At 52.4% G+C, this 20179-nt stretch overlaps 1 protein-coding gene across 1 annotated transcript; it reads left to right on the top strand.

Moving 5' to 3' along the window:
• The first annotated feature begins 765 nt into the window (after positions 1-765).
• GDF6 (growth differentiation factor 6) lies at positions 766-18079 on the top strand. The gene is made up of 2 exons (XM_028533965.2): positions 766-1307; positions 15785-18079. The coding sequence occupies exons 1-2, from the start codon at positions 884-886 to the stop codon at positions 16744-16746; spliced, it is 1386 nt and encodes a 461-aa protein (XP_028389766.1). The 5' UTR covers positions 766-883; the 3' UTR covers positions 16747-18079.
• Positions 18080-20179: the final 2100 nt, after the last annotated feature.

Here is a 20179-nt window from a genome sequence, read left to right as displayed (position 1 = left end):
GTAGCAGGCAGAGAAAGGAGACATCCAAAGCCAGCCTCTGAAGAGGTTGGGGACTTCGAGAAGAGGGACCGCAGCCTGGGGGAGAGCGCGGCAGCCCTGAGTATCCATCCAGACTTTAAAGAGTGGCCTTTGCCTGACCTTGAGGGTCGGAAACCGACGCCCTGTCTTTGTGGAGAGCTGTACCCCACCGAGCAAATGGGGCTGTTCGGGGCTGGGCCCGCGCCTGGCGTGCGGCGAGGCTTCTCTGGCCCTGGGCTGGGCCCTAATCGGAGCGAACTGCGGCCTGGAGGTTGGGGCAGAGGAAGGAAGGTACCAAAGGCTCGGAGCCAGCGCGCAGGGAACTACAGGGGTGCCCAGCACCGAGCTGTCTCTGGGGGGCGCCACCACCGCTTCCCTCCTCGGGGGCTGAACGCTCCCAGGAAAGTGGAGGCGACAGGCAAGAACCCAGACCCCGCGTGTCTGCGGAGGGACCGATTCGAATAGTGCTAGAGGGACCTTGGCACTGCGGATGCCCCGGGATTCCTCACTGGGAGGCGGCCGCGCCCGCCTTCCCTGGCCCCGCGCCGGGTCCCGTGCTGCGCGCACCGCCCGTCAATCCCGAGCGCGTCCCGAGGGGGCGCTGTGACTCCCTGCCACAACGGCGCACCGTGGACCCTCTCCCCCACACCTCCTGCCCGCAGCACCCGGCCTCTCCTCCCACCCTCCGCCCCACTCCCGGCTGGGGGCGGGAGGGGGCGTGGCGGGCCCGAGGTTTCTGTAGCTGGGACTAAGATCCTCGCACTCCGAGTCAGCCCTAGGAGCCTGGCCCTAGCCGCTGTCCAGCCGCTCCGTGCTCCTCGCGCTGTGCCGCAGTCTCTCGGGGAGACGTTGCTACTCGCTGGCCATGGATACTGGCAGGGTCCTGCTCTTGGCTGTCTTACTCATCAGTTTCCTGTGGGATTTGCCTGGCTTCCAGCAGGCTTCCATCTCATCCTCCTCGTCCTCTGTCGAGCTGGTCTCCGCCAAGGGAATGCGAAGCCGCAAGGAAGGGAAGACGCCGTGGGCGCCGCAAGAGCGTGCCGCGGCACGGGTATCCCGGGATCTCCGGGAGCCACAGCCGCTGGCACAGGAAGAGCCCCCACGCCTGCCGCCGCAGCAGCCCCAGGCACAGGAGCCGCCGGGCAAGGGCCCACGCGTGGTGCCCCACGAATACATGCTGTCAATCTACAGAACTTACTCCATCGCTGAGAAGCTGGGCATCAATGCCAGCTTCTTCCAGTCCTCCAAGTCGGCTAATACGATCACCAGCTTCGTAGACAGGGGATTAGGTAAGTGGCAAAAAAAGACGCCCGACTCACTTCCCCGGGAGCTCCGCAGCCGGGGCGCTGCTCCAGCTCCGGCCCACTCCTCACACCTCCCCTTTCTTTTCTTAAATTGCTTTTTCAAAAGTTCAAGTAACTTTCTTGATTCGGCTGCAGATTTAATTACAGTTTGCAATCATCCCTTCCTCCTTCCTTTCTCTTTTTTCCTTCTTATGTCTTTTGCAGAAAGCGGCGCGGTGGCCGCTTCTCTGGTGGCTCGTGAAGGAAGCGTGAAGGGCGGGAGGTGGCGGGCAAATGATCTGGGCTGGAGAGGGGTCGCGGCGGGTCCTGACGGAATCGTGCCGTGGGGTCCGGGTTTTGCGGGGTGCTGGGTCCGAGGTCTGAACTAGAGTCGGAACAGGGCGGGCCCTGGGGCAATACCGTGAGTTCGGGACCGATCCCGGGACAGCCGGCAGAGGTGAGTCCTGCGTTCGCAGGAGGAGTCCAGCCACGCGCGCGCGTCTGGTAGTACCCTCTCCCCGCGGCTGCACGGGTTCTGGGTTTGTCCTATACTGGATGTGGGGGTCGTGGGCCGGGCGGGAGCCCCACGCCTTCCGCCTTACTTGCTACCTCAGAGCGCTTTCCGGGGCTCCGAGGCCGCAGCGGAGTGGTTTCTGCAGGGGCAGTGACGGCAATTGGCAGGGCGAGCCTGGGGCAGGGGCCGGGCAGCTAAGTTTGGGGTTTGCTGGCACAGGACTTAAACCACATGGGTGCATGGATGTGCTCATCCATCTTTCTCAGCCAGCCAACAGCCAATGCTCCTCTCTCCGTGCGCCTCCTAGGACCCCTTTGCCAGTGCGGGCGCCTGCCTGCGCGTCTACGGAAACACTGGGCCCCCCTTTTCTGCGGTTGTTGCATTGCAGCGTGAGGGATGCCTTCGAGAGAACCTCGAGGTTTCCGCAGCCCCAGAAATTATAGAGGGATCTACAGGCGCCAGAACTCGGCTCCTAAAGTGGAGAGACATTAATGCGGATGGAGACGGGAAAGGAAGGGGAAAGGGGGGCGAAGGGGATGAGAAGAAAGGAAGGAGGGGGTAAAGTTTTAGGCTGTTTTATGCTCTGCTATCCTGCCCAGACTTGGCTCCGTGCGTTGACCCTTCCCCGCCCCCCCACTGCTGGTCACTGAGGGTGGGATCGCCCAGGAAACCTCGAACCTGGGGTTTGGGCTGAGGAGGCTGCTCTGTTCTGGCTGCCTTGGGTACCCGCATGTCCTTGAAATTTTTCAGAGCCGGCTGATGGCCTGGGGCTTTCCGGGTTCCAGAGCCCGGACTCCTCCCTTGCAGCTACCTTCCTTTCGGGAAAGGGTCCAAAATCCTAGGGTCCTGCCCATGCTAGATTCGCTGCTGCAGCCAGAGGTCAGCAAGGTTCATGAGCTGCTGAAAGGTCCACGCAGCAAATTAACACTGGGTATTATACGGCGACTTTAGAACTACTAACGCCACTTTTGCAAATACACGTGGTGTCTTTGTAGCGCTGGTACTCGGTCCCTGGCCACCGTGCTACCAGCGCAGCTGGCTAACTTCTTCCTCCACCCCCACCTTTGCTTCTGTCTCCTTCCCTCCTAATCTTGTTTATTGTCCGCCTTTTCTACCACCCTAGTCGAAGATGATACTAAGGATGCTCAGAGAAAATTTCTCAAGAGGCCTTTCCCCTGGGGAAGAAATCCCGGAGGCCCAAGCTGGCGGGCAGTTGGGCGCGCATTTTCTTCTCCTTAAGGGAAGTTCCAAGGCTTTCCGCCCCTCCCCCAAGCAGGCACCCCTCGCTCCTTCACTGAGCCCTGTAAGTTTGGCAGAGGACCAAGGGACTCTGCAGGCGGTTTGGAGGTGTCTACCGAAGCCCGTGGCATTCAGGAAAGTGTAGGGCATCTCTGGGGGCTTCAGGTCGGGTTAGACACAGGCTCGCTTCACCCTTGCTTAAGCTGCAGCCTCTCCCCGGGCACTGCGCTGGACGCCCCTGGGCGCCGGAGGTAGGGAAGGGCCTGGCTGCGCGCCCAGGCTGGGGGTGGGGGGACTCTCTGTTTCCGAGCCAAGGTCTCCAGGCTAGCCGGACCGAGATCCAGACGTCCGGCTTCAGCTCCGGAATGCCGTAGAGAGCTGAAGCTGCACGCGGTCCCCCGCCAGAGTAGAAGCGGCGTGACCACCTGGACAGCAGCTTCAAAAGCGCGGTCTCCTCCGCGCGCTCGGGTTCCCAGAAAACGCGAAGACAGGCAGTTAGTTGACTGGGAAGGCGGCGCGGCTGGTCACACACCGCGCGAGGGCAAAGGAGTGCCGGAGGGGGCATGCAGAGGAGGGGTACGTTCCCAGCTTGATAAAGGGAAAGCCTCACTCTCCCTCTCACTGATTTTGATTTGATGTGTCACCGGCGGTGACCTCGGGCTGGACCTTCCGGGGCTTGCTTAGCATCGGGCCCCCTGATTGGAGTGTTTCAACTCAGTGATCTAATTGGGGGTTCATGTCATAACACATCAAACGGGGTCTAGTCTCCCGTGAGGGAAGGGACCCGCCAGCCGCGCATCCCCGGCCCCGGCGAGGACTTCCGCCCCTTTCACGTGGGGACTCTCAGCCGCGCCAAACCTTTCAACGTCCCCTCCCCCAGCCCGTGGACGTTGGGGACGGAGAAGGAAAGAAGTGCGGCCAGCCAAGAGCTGGGCCAGCCGCGCTCACTTGGCGCCTTGCCTCGAGGATGTTTAAATCGCCATCTAATGTGGCAGGCTTGGCTTCCAGGAGCAGGGGTCCCCCGGGGGGAGGGGCAAAGGAAATGGCAGGAATCCCGAAGCCGGCTCACAAGGCATGAACTCCTTTTTCACGTGCAGTATTGGTAAAAAGCTTCCCTCGCCCGAAAATCCGGAACCTCAAAAGTTTCACTTGAAGCTTTCGATTAAGCGTGCGAGAGCAGGGATAACCTCTTTCCAGAGTGAATGAAGAGCGTTTTAGATCTGTTAGGACAGCGAGTTCTGTCCCACACACGCCGCGGCACCTTCTCCCCGCCTCCTCCCACCCGCAATGTGTCCCTCCTTTGGATTTGTTATCCAGACATCTAGGGGTAATAACAGCAACCGAGACATACTCAACATTCACTGTGCACCAAGGACTGTGCTAAAACCTGTTACGTGCTTAATTCTAACAACAATCTCCAGGAAAATGCTACAATAACTGTTTTATATAGGTGAATTAAGGAAGACAGAGAGGCTGAGCAAGTTGCTTCAAGTCCCACAGCTAGTGAGAGGTGACGCCCAGATTTGGCTCCAGACCCCAAGTGCTTGTCTATGGCATCATCCAGGTAGGCAGGGTTTTCTCAAAGATGGTGGCGAGAAGCAAAGCAATGGACAGATTTCCTACCCCATCTAAGAGTGGTCTCTAGGCTCCTGTGTAGGCTCTTAAGGCTCAGCTGTTGGAGTGGAACTTCCGATTAAAGGGTCTGCCCTTTTCCCTCTATATACCGTGTGAAGGGCACAAACTATGCTATACCCCATCTTCTAAAAATGCCTTTGTATTGCTCTTTTAAATGATTTTGGGTCTATAAAAATGAGACAGTGTGTGCCTGTGTGTGTCTGTATGGTCATAGGATCCAAATGGACCCGGCTGGATATAGAGAAATTACACTGAGTATGAGAGATAACTCATTAAAACACTGGGGCCTGGGAAAGGCAGACAATTAGAACATTTATGAATTCGACATGGCTGAGAGACAGAGAGGGAGGGAGAGAGAGCAACAAAACCCAAACTTTCAGTTTATGTAGTGAAAAGTGTCACAAAATTCCAGTGTCCTCACTGGAGGGGAACAAGAAAACTTCCCAAGGATGAAGAAACCAAAATGAGTCTAAGAATATTGCTGCGACTTAGGTTTCTAGATGATTTTGAAATAAGAATACTCTTTAAAAGCATTTGTGTGGTGGTGGTGGTGGGGGGAGTTGTTGTCACAATAGCACGCTCAGAAAGGAGGCAGTGTGGAACAGATAAAAACCAAAACGAGATTGAAACATCCTTGAAGAACTTGACACCCTAGAAATGAATGTTCGGAGAGTCTGTGGCTGATTGTTTGCTGGCTTCTTGGTTTACCTCTGGGTCCTGATTATCAGGGGGCAGGGCAGGACCATTGTGAGGGGAGCTGGGCGGCTAAGAGGGCATTCTAAGAGCCGCAGAGTTCCCCCCAATGCAGTTCATCTGCTGTAGCATGTTTATGCAAAACAGCGAGTTTTGGGGTGGACCTGGGCCGCAGAGCGCTTTTGTAATCAACGCAGAAGCACTTTTGCCCGGACCCTGTTGTCGTTGGCAAACGGAAAATGAAATATAAGCGGGGAAGTATTTTAATGGGGACGGAGGGAATTCACAACTGTTAATTATTTGGTGACCTTGTATTCGATTTGTTTGAGTCCCTTATAAAAACACTAATGCAGACCAGACGGCCAAGCGAGGAAGCCGGCAGAAGGTTCCAATCTAGGCTTTATTTCCCCGGAAAGAGGGAACAGCCTTGGAAAAGGATTGCTGAGCGTCCAAGAGTGAGCGTGCGCGCGCTCCCCGGTGAGCGCCGGCGCGGGGTCTGTGTTGCCCAGCAGGTTCAGGACCCTCCTCCAGCCAGGTGAACGGAAAGGGCCTGGAAAAAGCCTGGGGGTGAGGGAAGGAAGCCTTAGACCGCAGTTTGTCCTGCACTTCTGGTAGGAACGATTCAAACACTGAGGCCACAAACTAACTCCGGAACCATTGGCTTGTTGTTAAATATCAGTTATGGTCACACGCATCCTTAAGGCCCGAGGGACTGCTCCGCAGGACCCCTACAGGGGCCGCCTTAGCGAGAAGCTAGGGACGTCTGGAGTCGTTTGCGGCAAGAGTGCAGGTTGGCGCCGGGATTCTGGGTGAGATTCCTGGGCAGGAGATGCTAATCTGAGGACACTGAGCGTTTTCCCCACTGCGGGAGGCTCGCTGGCTTTGGGAGTTTGCCTCTCCGAGTTGCTGGTGGCGGAAGGGATCGAAAAACGTCCTCAAACATCCTTGCCATTTCTGCACATGATTTTTTTTTTTTTTTAACCTAAGCCACAGCCCACGACAGGCCTTGAGAATCTTTTTCCCGGAAAACCGAACTAAGACATGAAAGCCCCCCTTTCAGACAAGAGAGGATGAGTGTTGTCAGGACCTGTGGGGAACGTGGGGCGCTGCGTTGGCAGAGGCCCTAGCGTACCCTGTTTTTCTCCAGCGGGAGTTCTCGGGGTGCTGGCGGCGGCACACCTCCTTGAAATTGGTGAGGTCTTGCTAGAGCGGCTTGGGGAGAGGGAGAAGGGAACTTGATGGACAGGTGGGGGAAACGTGGTGTGGTAGAAATAGGGCAGAATAAGAACTTTTGTTTCTCCCCGGGACTGCTGCGTGCACCAAACGACGAGCAAATCAACAATAATCCTTGGGCTTTACGTAAAGTGAAGGGCATTAGTTCAACAGCCCCTCGCGTGTCAGACAACCCTGCTCAAACGATACTTTGTGGGCCCAGAGAAGGGATCTGAGCTGAGGCCATGGGGTGCGGAAAGCGGGAATGTGGATCCACCAGGCCATTTCGTTGCTTGGAGTCCACTGCCTCTCTCCCCTCCTTATAAAAAGCCCTGGATGTTTATTTTTTAAGTTCAATGTTGGTTAAATGGTATCTCCTGTTTACAGGAATTAAATAGGTCCTCTTCAGCCTAATGGGTTCCAGGGTTACAGTTTCCTGACTTCCAGGACAGTCCATTAGCGCTGCTGGGGGCGGAGAGTTGGGTGCGCTCGGGGGTGAGGGGCTGTGGGAGCTGGAGGAGGCAGGCTGTGCGCAGCGTGGGTCAGCGTTCCCAGAGCTGCGCGAGGGGAAGAGTGGCAGGGCCGCCTGGGGGCGGGGCATGGTTTAGGGATCCGACAGTGGGCGGGAGGGAGAGGAGAGGGGCGGACTTTCGGCCCAAACTGGGTGGGTTTAGCTTCAGGAGCCCAGAAGAAAGCGGAGCCGAGGCATCGCAGAGTGCTGGCTTTGGGGTGGTGGTGGTGGTGGCGGCGGCGGCAATGGTTTACATATACCCCTCCCTAAATAATGTGAAAACCAAGGGGAATCAGCGCGCCTGCTTTGCAAATCTGGCTTCAAGGCAAGTGGGTCCTGCCCCCATTCCACACACCCGAGGGGACCATATCCAACGAGGCTAGACTCTGTCTGGCCCGTAGCTGCTACCGCGACCCTCATTTTGCTACGGCAGTATATCGGGATTATACCCGATATAACCCTAACCCTAACCCCCGCCCCCCCCATGGAGAAGAGTTGGGCGATCTCTTCTTCACGGTGTTTGTTATGCGCCAGGCAGAACACTTTGAAGGACACATCAGTGAGGCTTCTCCTGCGCAGAACCTTTGGCCCCGGAGGGTTCACATAACCACAATCACAAGCCATTTTGAACCCCTTCCCCCACCGGCAACATCAGAACTGGTCGGAGAGGGGAAACCATCTGAAGTGGGAAACTTTTCTTGTACTTTTGACACTGACGCTCGCAAGTCAAAAGACCCGATCCCGTTCCTGCCCAGGTCAGGGTTTCACGTCTGCGATTCTGCCCTCCTGCGTACTCTCCCTGCCACTCTCGCCACCCCCTGCAACCACGGGCCTTTGGCGCTCAGCGGCCCCTGGCAAATCACCCCCACGCAGGCATTGCACGCAAGGCCCCAGGGGAGGAGCAGCAACCTCTGGGGGACACCGGAGCCGAGGCACGTCGGGCGCAGGTTGCTTTCGAGGAGTGGAAAGGTGGGGAGAGTGGGTAGCGTGTGGGAACCGTACAGAGTTTCTGTTTGGTATTCATCTAAAGTGACGTCAAGTTAAGATTCGAGCAGCTACGATCCGGAGGCTAGGGAGGGACCGCAGTGAAAAGAGACGCCTTGAGAAGTGTCCTGGATCTCGACATCGAGTCTCTGGCTCTTTGGCCCGTCTCAGAACGAGCAGCCAGGGGGTTGCTCCAAGTTCACGGAAACTTCTTTATAAATGAATTCAATTCATTCTAGGGGCAAAAGGAGCCTCCCTGAAGCTCCTTCGGACTCCTGCTGGGCATGCCCAGTGCCCAGTGCTCAGGAGAGAGGGCTGGCCTGACTCTGGCTTTACCGCGTTCGGAGGCTGAGGCTCCGGAGGCACGCGGAGTTAGGTTATGCAGTCAGGGCACCCCTTCTCTCCCTCTCCCAGCCTCACTCCGTTGCCTCACGCGGAGGCAGAGCTTACTCTGCTAGCACTGATTTCTCTGCAGGATTCAGGCAGGCCACTGGATGGGCTTAATCCTGTAGGGTTTACAAGGCCTAGGCTCATCCTAGAAGGAGGGTGGTGGGGTTGGAGAGGCTTGGAGAGTAGGTGGGTAAGCTTCTCCAGCACTCTGTGGAAAACTCACCTTGGGCCCCTCTGGTTTTTGAAAGAAGGAAAGAAGCTGAGAAACGCAGGACAGTTCATTGGGGGAAATACCGAGTAAACTGGGTGACCCAGAGAGGAGCCGGGCTGATGATTGTGCAGTGGGCTAGGAGGCACACACCCTTATAGACTAACCCATGGGAACTTTGAGGGTGGCTCACACTGCTGGCTGGGTGACACTGCAACCCAAGGGCTCATTCATTGCTATAACCCCTCCTCTACCCTACAACACACACCTGGCTTTTGCCGAGTAAAGAAGATTGGGAACATTGCCCCCATCCCCACCCCAGACTGGTTCTATGTACAGACTCTGACTCACAAAAGGGCACCAAAAGGGGGAAGGAGGGAGGCAGGCAGGGTAGATGAACCCCCAGACCTTTCGGTACTGCCACCCGCTAGGTGGAAAGCCAAAAGTAATTAGCATTTTGGCTTGCACTGGCCCTGATCCCACTGAGGAGCGAACCTGGGAGGAGGGCCCTCTCAAAAATGAAGTTTGGGCCTGGGGGTCATCTGCTCACTGGCGTTGTGGGAGGAACCACAGTGGTGGGTGTGGCTTGGGGGACTGAAAAAGATCAAAGTGATGAGGGTGAGGCTTGCCCTTCTCTGGAACTGAGATGACCAGGGACCTGAGGCCTCTGCTTCTCTCTTTATCCTTCTTGCCCAGCACCTTTCCTCCACCGTTTCTGGAAATCTATGGAGATAACTGAACTGCACCTCCGCACATAAGGCCGAGAGGAGACCAGGTGCATTTGTCTTCCCCTGGCTGGATGCAGGTGGTTGTAGTGATACTGGCTGCACTCAGTGGGTACTCTGTGTGCCCTGGGTGCTTTGACTCCGACCTTTACAAAGACTCTGCAGAGGAGAGGTCGTTCTCCCATTTTATAGGTAAGGCATATGAATGTGGGAGAGATTATGTGACTCAGTCCACCCCAGGTCACCCAGCCAATAAAGCACAGGTCAGGGTTCAAATCTCCTCCCTCTCCTAGACTCTAGACAGCAGTGCTCATTCCACGTTGTCCGTAGTAACTAATATTTGCACATATCGTCAGATATCTTTCCCACTCCTGATCTCATTGTCCACCCCTCCCTCAGTGACTGTGAGCTAGTGTTATTATTCTCATTTTGTAGATGGGGAAAGTAAGTTTCCTCATAAATTCTTTCAAAAGTCCAATTCAGCCCTTCAGTTCTGCTTAGAAAGTGAGTGACTTTTGGAGACCAGGGATTGGTCCTTCCCTCCAGGCAAGGAGAGCAAGAGAGAGCTGGAGCCCAATCAGGGATTCTGCCAGGCACAGAGATCAGGTCTGGGGTGTCCAGGTGGGTAGCACAGATACTGGGAGCCAGGCCTCGTACTATCTTAGGCAAGTGGCTTTTCAGCTCAGTTTTATTTTTCTGATTCATAGCATGGACATGATGGTGATACATTTTTTTGATAAGTGGTTTTGAGGCTTACATGAATTATTCTAAGTGAAGATTTTAGATGATCCCCAGTACATAATAAGTGCCACACCAGTGTTTGCTGTTAGGATTACTATGCTGGGTGGTCAAGCAGGAGCACCCTAGGGAGGCTGAATTGTGTGGACCACCCCCTAAATCAGAGGCTCTGTGTGGATGCTTAGCAAGCTCAGCCATTTGCAAGGCTCAGGTCTCAACAGAGACCTGACTCGGGACAAGGGTACAGAGGGATGCCCGGAAGACCACCGTGTCCCAAGACAGTGTCATGGCTGGAGCACTCAGAGGCCTCCTTTATACAGACTTAATGGGAAAGGAGGCTTGCGGAAGAGAAAGGGCTAGTGGTTCATTTTTTTCTCACCCAGTACACCTGACTCTGTTTCCATCTGTGGTATCTTAGGGCAGTGCTACAGCTGAGGAACCTAGAGAAGAAGTGACTTCTGGAGGAAGAAGCTGACTTCCTGGGGGAAGCCAGTCCCTTTTGTTGATGGCATTGCTGATGAATATGTGTTCCTTTTCCTCCCTCCCTTTTTGCTCCAAGGCCCTGTCAGAACCCTGGCAGAGGGGCGTGGCCACAGGACTAAAGGCAGGAGTTGGAATTAAGACCTCCACATCCTGTGCCTCACTAGCTTTGAGATAGTGGACAAGTTAAGGCACCTCCTGGAGCCCCAGTTTCCTCATGTACAAATGAGTAGAGCTGTAGGGTGGGTCTCGGATGCTCCAGGTGAGGATTCAGGGACAGAGGCCATCAAAGCCAGGAGCAAGTGCCCGGCACACTTGGGATGCCCCATAAACTTCATTGTTTCCCTTGGCTCAAAATGAGGGGTGAGGGAGAGGCTTAGCTGCAAAGACTTCTGGAGTTTCCTTTATAAAGACTGTGATTATTCCCGCCCCCTCCACGTAGGGGAGTTGGAGTTGGAAAGTGGGGTCTGTGCATCTGTGGACAGCATGGGGCGTGATGTTTGGCAGGAGGGTTGGAGGAGGCCGGTGGGGGCAGACCAGACACCAGACAGTCTCGGCCCAGGTCACAGCGAGCTGGACTCACGCGGAGGAACATTGGGGGAGCCCAGAGTCTTTGGCGCAGTGGGTCTGGGGAGTTGAGAGAGATCTTACCTTCCTTCCGGCCAGCGAGTGACAGAAATTCCAACTAGGACTTTCAACAGGAACCTCGGGCGGTGTCCTTATCTCAAAGATGTCTTGGAAAAATGCAGTGTGGGCTCTTTCTACTCCATACCAAAGGAAATGGCAGGTTTTCCGGAAACCACCTACAAGGTGGTCCAGGGGAGCCAGGCATCAGGTGGAGCGCGGGTGGGCCGGCCTGGCGCGGTTCCCTTACGCCACCTTCCAGGGGCTCAGGTTCCCAGGGTGTCTGGTCTATGGCCCCTTGGGCATCCTGTCCTTTCCTATCTAGTGTTTGTTTGCTTCTCTGGTTTCCTCCAGCCATGTACTGTGACCCCGCTCGCGGATGCCTTTACCTTTCTTAGGGAGTTCATTCACTTCACATGGGCTTAATAAGTCGTCCCCACCTTGCAAATGATTAGCTCTTTTTCCTCCATTTACTTATTTTCTTTCCTTATAAAATTTCTACCAACTCCACACCTGATGTGCATGTTTGAAGCATCCTCTGCCTTTTACTAACTTGATTTGAGTTCAGAAAAGGCTGGCCTATTTATGAAAAATTTTCTTCAAATACGTGGGTTTGCACCTTCTCCCCTCCTCCCCCAGCCCTCCTTTTACCACCACCGTGAAAGCTGATAAGCACGAATCCCGGGATTGTAGCTTGAAAGGTCTACCTGTCTAATATTCAACAAACACTGAGCTAACTGGGGTCTGAGCCAAGCTGTAGCAAGCTAGGTTGATGCAAATTAAAAGCAAAAATAAAAAACAGAAAATTGCATGATGTAGTGCTGATCAATTTTATTTCAAGGCCTAAGGCAAACGATTCACTTCCATGATGTAAGAAAGTGCCACAAACAGATTTTGGAGTGAAAGGTGCAATGGTTCTCATCAAAGGCATGGGAGAAAGGGCCGCTTGATAACATCAGCTCTCATTTATACAGGACTTAATGGGAGAGGCGGCTTGTGAAAAGGGCCAGCTTTCTACATAGGTGGCCATGGCAGCAGAGCCAGGCCTTGGGATGCCCAGTCAATAGGCGAGGTGTCTGCAGGGTCACAGCAGAAGGACAGTGGCCTGTTCACTCCCCAGGTCAGATACCTCCTTGGGGCTATTTCTGTGATGCATGGCTCCAGAGCAGGTCCAGACAGGTGGGGAATGTGGTCTGGGAGGAGCTGCACAGAGCAACCACCTTTTGGGACACTGTTTAGGAGACCCAGTGAGAGAACATGTGGCTGAAAGAGTTAAAAAATATATATATATGTATGTATGTATTTGGATGAGGTGGGGGGAGGCAGGAAGAGGCAGGGGCAAGAAGGTGACTTGATTCTGCTGAACCACCTTCAACTCTGCCCTGGGCCCTGTGCTTTGGAGAGCCCTATCTTGTCCATTTCCAGCAGTGCCCTCCCCCAAATGGTGGAGAATCTGAAGAGCCAATGGAGTACTCATCTAGAATGGTTGTTTTTAAAGTGGGATCCCAGACCAGACCAGCAGAATCAGCATCACCTGGGGACTTACTAAAAATGCATATTCTGGGCCCCACCACAAACCTCTAGGGCCCAAGAGAATTTACATTTTTAACACGCTTCTGTGTGAGACTGAGGGTACAGATGGAGGAGCACCAGCAGATTTAGTGGTTTAAGAGCTACTTTTCCATTGTGGTACCTGAGCCATAGAGTTCTTGCCCAGATAGCCCTGAGCCCACTTCCAGGGCCTGAAGAGCTTCTCCATCAGACCTGTCCTCCTAAGACTGTATCACAGCACTGAGGCGTGCACCTGTGGCCTAGGAGTTTGGTCCTGTGAGGGTGTCTCTACATTTGCAGGTGAGGTCCATGAAACCAGGGCATGAAGCTGCTATGGAGAAGAAGCAGGATGCAGGCAGAAACCCCCAGCTGCACTCTTTCCCAAGCTCTGGAAAGAGTAAGAATGCCCAACGCAGCAGAATCAATACAGCTCTCTCTCCACCGATACTTTTCTCTGTTCTGACCACTCCCGAGGACCAGAGAAATGTGATTTAGCTGTGCAGATAGCCATTGATTAGTTCACTTAAAAAATGCAAAGAAAAGCAGACTGATTTCTCTGTGTAGCACCAGAGAAGCAAATCATCCTTTGCACCTGCCTAATGTTCTCCAGCCAGTGACAAACTCTCCAGAATTATGTACGTAAGCAGCCATGCATTTTATCCTAGCAAGCCCTGCAAATACAGTTTGGACTATGTCACATCCCTTCTACCCTGGCGACACTTGGCTGCTTTTAGATTCTTGTACCTAGAATATAATGGAGAGGCAATGGGGCTTATGGGCTAAATGTTTCCACTGTGGAATTAAATAGACCTAGGTTTAGATTTCAACCTTACCACTTACTAGTTCTCAGACTTTGGTAATTAAGTTCATTTCTCCAAGTCTTGAGTTTCCCATCCGTAAAATGGGAACAAAGGGATACTTACTTTAGAGACCTGTTCTGTGCTTGTGGACAAAGTAAGGATGAAAAAACATGTCAGCGCTCACAACATGGAGCTGGTGCAGCAAGTGCCTTAGCTTTGTCCCTCTTACCACATCCTCGGTTGGGGGAGAAACATGACAGGCAGGAAAGCGAAGCCTAAGGCCCTAGGTCCAGGGATGGTGGTGGCAGAGCACTGTCAGGCACAGGCTTCTGTAAAGGAGGAGAAGAGAGTGTGCTGAATTCCCACTGATTTTAATGTGACCCTGGTAAGTTTGAAGGTCTTGGCTTCCATAAATCAACTGCCTCCAGCAGCTTTTCCCTTTTCACCTCTCTAACCCTTCCCGCAGCTCCCTCTCAGGTTGGGACTTGTGTGTCAGAGTGATGCAGCCAGCCCTACCGTCAGCCCACAGCAGGGACTGGGTATGGCTGAGGCTCCAGAGCCAGTGTCCTGGGGCTACATCTGGACTGGCAGTGAAGGTCGAACCTGGGACCCAGTGACACTTTTACTATTGAAATTGACCCAAGCTTTACTAGCTTCTGGGGAAAGCTGGGGGCTTTGGGGATTTTTGTATTTGCTCAGTTGTAAATATTTTATGAGCAACTAGCCCAGAAAAATCTGGTTAACTTTCTGCCTTGCACATCGAAGTGGAGTTGGCTTTATAGACACATGTGTCAAAAAAAAAAAAAAAACAACACAAAACAAAACAAAAAAAACAACCCAGCCCAGAAAGTTCAGTTTTGTCTTCATCCCAAAGAATTCACTTTGGATTTTAAAAGCCTGTTATTCCGCACCCCGCCCCCCCCATGCCCTAAATTTCTATTTCTCACCTGTAACCAAAAGATTTATCCTCAGGATTAGTTGAAAAGCAAGAAGATTTCAGGTTGTGTGGGTGGAGGCATGGAGAACGTCACTGCGTGCCGGTGGGGGGCTGTGGCTGAGGTTTTCTCCTTCCTGAAGCGTCTGTTTCTCACGGGCTGTAGGATCTTCTCAATGGATAGACGCCTGTGTGTCTTCCTTTGACCCCCTGCAAATGAAGAAAGGCTTCTGAAAACCTCATTGCTCTTTTGTTTGTGTTTAAATGGCGAATTTAAACAAGAGAGAAAGAAAGAAATCACATAACTCTTTACTCTGTCTACTTTGTGTTGGGTCAAATGCTTCAGCAAAACTGCCTGATGGGCAGCAAACTTTCTCCCTACACCACCAGTGGGTCTAAACTAGACTGCACCTTTAAACAGTCTTGGGAGCTTAAAAAAAAGTTAACAACAACAACAAAACCCCAATAAAACCCCAATACCCAGACCTTGTTTGCAGGTATTGATTCAATTGCCTGAAGTAAGCCCAGGCAGCTGGTAATTTTTAGGTTCTTTAGGTGATTATCACGGACAGCCAGACTGAGTTGAGAGTGGCTATTCTAGAAGTTTCTCATTGACCTGCATGTACACTAGGTCAAGCAAGGCTCTAAGTGCTATAATGAACAAGATAGACTTGACATGCTCCTTGCTCCCACTGGCTGGTGGAGGGGGGAGGGGTGTTGCTGGGGGAAACAGACCACTAAAGAGAAATATTAATGAGGCTCATTGTAGATAGTGTTAAGTGCCAGGAAGATAATAAAACGGGGTCCTGTGATAGTGACCGAGGGAGGCTACTGTAGATCAAGGTGGTCGAGGATGGTCTCTCGGAGCAGGTGACATTTAAACTGAGCCGTGAATGATGAGAACGAGCCAGCTGAGAGGAGGGCTGGGGGAAGTGCGGCCCAGGTTCGCAACCACAAAGGGCACATTAGTGGTTGCTTGCAAGCTCCTGGGGGAAAAGCCGGGAGGCCGCCTCGGCCGCCTCTCCAGCAGCCACCGACTTCCGCCCTGGGAGTCGCGGGCTGACGGGGAGGAGGGGGCCTGGGTGTGCGCCTCGCGTAGCCCGGGTGGTCGGCCCCGGGCTGGCCCAACTGGACTCCCGGACGGCCGGCCCTGCTCCCGCCCTTTTCCTCCCGGGGGCAGCCGCACAGCACCGGGCTGATCTCCCCCTTAAGTGAAACTGACTGTAATTATTTTTTATCTTGCAGACGATCTCTCGCACACTGCTCTCCGGAGACAGAAGTATTTGTTTGATGTGTCCACGCTCTCAGACAAAGAAGAGCTGGTGGGCGCAGAGCTGCGGCTCTTTCGCCAGATGCCCGCAGCGCCCGGGGGGCCACCCGCCGGGCCACTCCACGTGCAGCTGTTCCCCTGCCTGTCGCCCCAGCTGCTGGACGCGCGGACCCTGGACCTGCAGGGGGCGCCCCGGGCCGGCTGGGAAGTCTTCGACGTGTGGAAGGGCCTGCGCCACCAGCCGTGGAAGCAGCTGTGCTTGGAGCTGCGGGCCGCGGGGGGCGAGCCGGAAGCTGAGGAGTCCGAGGAGCACGCGCCTGAGCCCCAGCAGCCGCCGTCCCCAGACCTGCGGAGTCTGGGCTTCGGCCGGAGAGTGCGGTCCCCGCAAGAACGCGCCCTGCTCGTCGTGTTCACGAGATCCCAAAGCAAGAACCTGTTCACCGAGATGCGTGAGCAGCTGGGCTCTGCCGAGGCTGCGGGCCCGGGAGCAGATGCTGAAGGGTCGTGGCCCCTACCATCGGGCTCCCCAGATGCCGGGCCTTGGCTGCCCTCGCCCGGCCGCCGCCGGCGGCGCACGGCCTTCGCCAGCCGCCACGGCAAGCGGCACGGCAAGAAGTCCAGGCTGCGCTGCAGCAAGAAGCCCCTTCACGTGAACTTCAAAGAGCTCGGCTGGGACGACTGGATTATCGCGCCCCTGGAGTACGAGGCCTACCACTGCGAAGGCGTGTGCGACTTCCCGCTGCGCTCGCACCTGGAGCCCACCAATCACGCCATCATCCAGACGCTGATGAATTCCATGGACCCCGGATCCACCCCGCCCAGCTGCTGCGTGCCCACGAAATTGACTCCCATCAGCATCCTGTACATCGACGCCGGCAACAACGTGGTCTACAAGCAATACGAAGATATGGTGGTGGAGTCATGCGGCTGCAGGTAGCAGCGGCGCCTTTCCTGCCGCCTTGGCCCATGACCGCAGGAGGCCTCACTGCAAAGTGGCAGAAGAGGAGTCGGCCTTGGAGGCAGAGGGTGGGGGAACAGCCTGAATATGCAGCCGCTTGGGAGAGGAGGGTGCTCAGCCTTGCCAGAACTTTTCACCTGCCAGCCCAAAGGGAAATAGGGTTTTTCACTCCTTGCCTGGCTTCCCTGGAAAAAGAAGCCAAGGAGGATTTCTTTAGTTTTTATCTTTATTATTGCAGCTTTGGATTTCTTTGTGTGTCGCGCAGGTTTTGGTAGAAGGTGGGGGGAGGGGAGACACTAGTTCCTCAACTGCTTCACAGATTGAAAAAAAAATAGTTTAAGAAGGAAAACAGTTTGGGGGGAAGAATCACTTTTGACCAACCACATCTTGGTTTGATTGTTCTCTACCTGTGTAAAAAAGATGGGTCTTTCTGGCCATGTTATAGCTCATGCCTTGTGACCTCCTGAGCAGAGAGTGTTAGAATAGAGGAATCAGCACCAGGAATAGGAAAGCCAAGAAAGGCCTTGCTTTTAGAAGAATGTTGAGAGAATTGGGCCCAAGCTGGCCTTTTTCACTAGTGGGTGGGTTCTGCCCTGGCCCCTCCCAGTATAGGGAACTGGCAACCTGCATTACACTCCAGGGGGCTTAGGTCACACCGCCTTTACAGTTGCTTTTTCTGGTGAGGGAAAGGGAAGCTGGTATGGATGGAATGACAGGAATGAGTCCAAATGGAACCCCCTGAAGGATAATGAGAAACCACAAGGCCTGTCTCTGATGCCTGACACTGAGGTGCATTAGCCCTGGCTGGAGGTAACCTAGGAAAAGCCCTTCCTGATGTCAGTTTCTAATTGATTTCTTTGAACAGAATTTGCTGAAATCCAGACATCTCATTTTAAGGGGAAGGCAATTTCCCACTTAAACAAAAAATGAATAGGGGTGGGGAACAATATGGCTAAGGTAAGAAAGAGGTGCCGAGGGAAGATGACCTCCGAGTTAGAAGGGCAAAGTCAGGAGGGGAGATGGTGGGCCCCACAGGAGGACGGGGAGAAGGGGCCGGCCAGGAGTGGAGAGGGATGGACCAGGACACGAGTCCCTGTCTACCAAGTTTCTTTAAAATCTGTGTTTCCTCTCCTCTCTCTGACATTCCTGAAAGATTACCAGCCAGCAATAGCCCAGGGCTCCCCCAAAAGAATTGTTTCAGATTGTAATTACCAGTTAGGCAATGTTTTTAAAACTTAGTAATGAGAAACTGTGAAAGGAGCAAAGTGTTACATTGAGCTTGGGGTGGGAGATGGAGAGCTGGCAGCGAGGACGAGGATGAGGACGAGGACAAGGACGGAGGCAGGGGTGGGATTCATCCAGAGGAATGAAGGCCAAGAGAGAGCACAGAGCAATGGAAACACCCACTCCCAGATTGTCAAAAACAAGAGCTTTTCCCCAGCCTGCACCACTATTATTCTCAAACATTGCCCATAAGTAAGCCCCTTGAAAAGTTTGCTTCCTTCTCATCTTTGACCATGAAGTGGTTTAAGCAAGGGAACTTGTATCAGCCATTAAAAAAGTTTTGTTTTTCCAAAGTGGTTTTGCTCTCTCTTGATCTAAACCTATTGCTCGTTTGGTTCAGAGAACTACAGTATGTCAAAGAAAGGCTTAGAATGATAATAAATATTAATATAAAATGCTGAGGAAAAAAAGACTTGGCCAAGAGAAATAATTTAAAATGCACATTTGCTTTGGATGCACTGTTGTTCTGTTAAAGGCTGTATATATTTGTCTATTTAAGGCGACTTAAAGTGCAAAGAGGAAATGGATAGCATGCAATTCATCTTAATGTACAAAATGTTATATGCACTCAAATGTTATAATTTCTAATATTTTTAAAGTTTATATTCGAGTTGTACAAAGTTAAACATTAATCAGATATTTCATTCCTTCTTAATGTTATCATTTTCTTAAATATTATTACAAGATTTTAAGTCTGTCTAATGGAGAGTTCTTTTTTTTTAAACTGTCTACCTCACTATAATACAAGTATTTACAACACTAAATTTACCAGAGGTCAATTGATATTCAAAACATTTTTTACAGTATATTTTTCCTGGATGATACTCAATCTAATACTGTATTATTAAACTCGTGTTCTCCCTTAATAACTCAGCCTGGGTATTTTGTTCCAGTATGGGACTGAATGTCGGAAAAGACACTGGTTATTTTAAGAGCCATCATTTAGAGAATTACACTTTTTCTCCATAACTCTTCATAACTCTCTTTGCATGAAATGTTCTTTCACTAAATCCCTCTCAGCTATTAGAACAGTGTTTATAGGTCTGCGCGCCATTTCAGCATCTCCAGATCCCAAATAGAAATTGGATTCTTTCTTGGTTTCTTTAATGTTGAAAAAAGAAAGCTATAAATTACCTAGGCCAACCAAGATGTTGGTAATTACTGTTTACATTTTTGGCCTATTGGAAGCAGAAGATATGAAATGTTTTTCTAGATGTTCGCCTTCTGTAAATCAGGGAACCCAGGTACAAGGGGGATTCTGAATGCTTACTACATGTTAGAAATAATGCTGTGCATGCATTATCTCCTTTAAAGCCCTCAGAATCTTCATGCAGTAGTTATTACAATAATTCCTGTTTTGCAGATGAGGAAACAGGTGCAGAGTTTAAATAGCCAGCCATGGTCATTCACCCAGGGAGTAGTAGTTAAGATTTAAACCTAGTTCTTTCACATCCTAGAGCCAAGGAGTTTCACCTCTGTATAATTGTGCCCCCAGATTACGTATCTGCTCTCTAATTGGTCCCTAAATGTCAGTGTGGGAAATTTGCAATTAGCCACAATGATTGGGGGCAGCCAGCCGGTGGAGGAGAAGCTGCCACAGCAGCCACCAGGGGTGCCTGTGGTTTTGGAATGAATATATGAAGTGAGGCAGCTGGGATACTTGGGTATGGATTGCAAAACTCAGTGAGTTCTTAGCTTTAGGCTTGCCTTGAGAAACCCTTAGTTTCAGTCATCGATGGGCTTCTGTAGATTCTCTTGTCTACAGTTTTCTGAAACTGTCTTGGGTGTAGTTTTTGTGTTTTGACGATCAGAGTAGTGGTAAATTTACAAACAGGTCATGTTTCCATAGACTAGTTGTAAGCGGGCTGTTTATAACTGAGAAACATTTTCCTATGGAAACAATGTTCATTTACGTTTCTGAGTCATTTTGCAAAAGCTTTATTTACCCAAATGGAAATTTTTAACAAAGCAATTTTGACTTCTGGATTTGGGGAACAGGGAATCACTCGGGAAAACAAAACAGAGGTCTTTCTCTTTGCTGAGCAGAGGCTGTTTTTGAAATAGTTGAGAATTCTTTGCATTTTCCACCACTCTTTGGGTGCTGCTGCTCCCCAGTTCCCTCAACCCC

The sequence above is a fragment of the Phyllostomus discolor genome, chromosome 7, assembly GCF_004126475.2.
Source record: "Phyllostomus discolor isolate MPI-MPIP mPhyDis1 chromosome 7, mPhyDis1.pri.v3, whole genome shotgun sequence".
Taxonomy (NCBI): Eukaryota; Metazoa; Chordata; class Mammalia; order Chiroptera; family Phyllostomidae; genus Phyllostomus; species Phyllostomus discolor.
Note: the sequence above shows the minus strand (reverse complement) of the source record. Positions and strands in the feature narration are given on the sequence as shown.

Excerpts from the sequence above, each read along its gene's own strand:
- GDF6 (XM_028533965.2), top strand. The coding sequence starts at position 884 with ATGGATACTGGCAGGGTCCTGCTCTTGGCTGTCTTACTCATCAGTTTC. Across the intron at positions 1,308-15,784 it reads CTTCGTAGACAGGGGATTAG|ACGATCTCTCGCACACTGCT; the intron begins GTAAGTGGCAAA and ends TTTATCTTGCAG.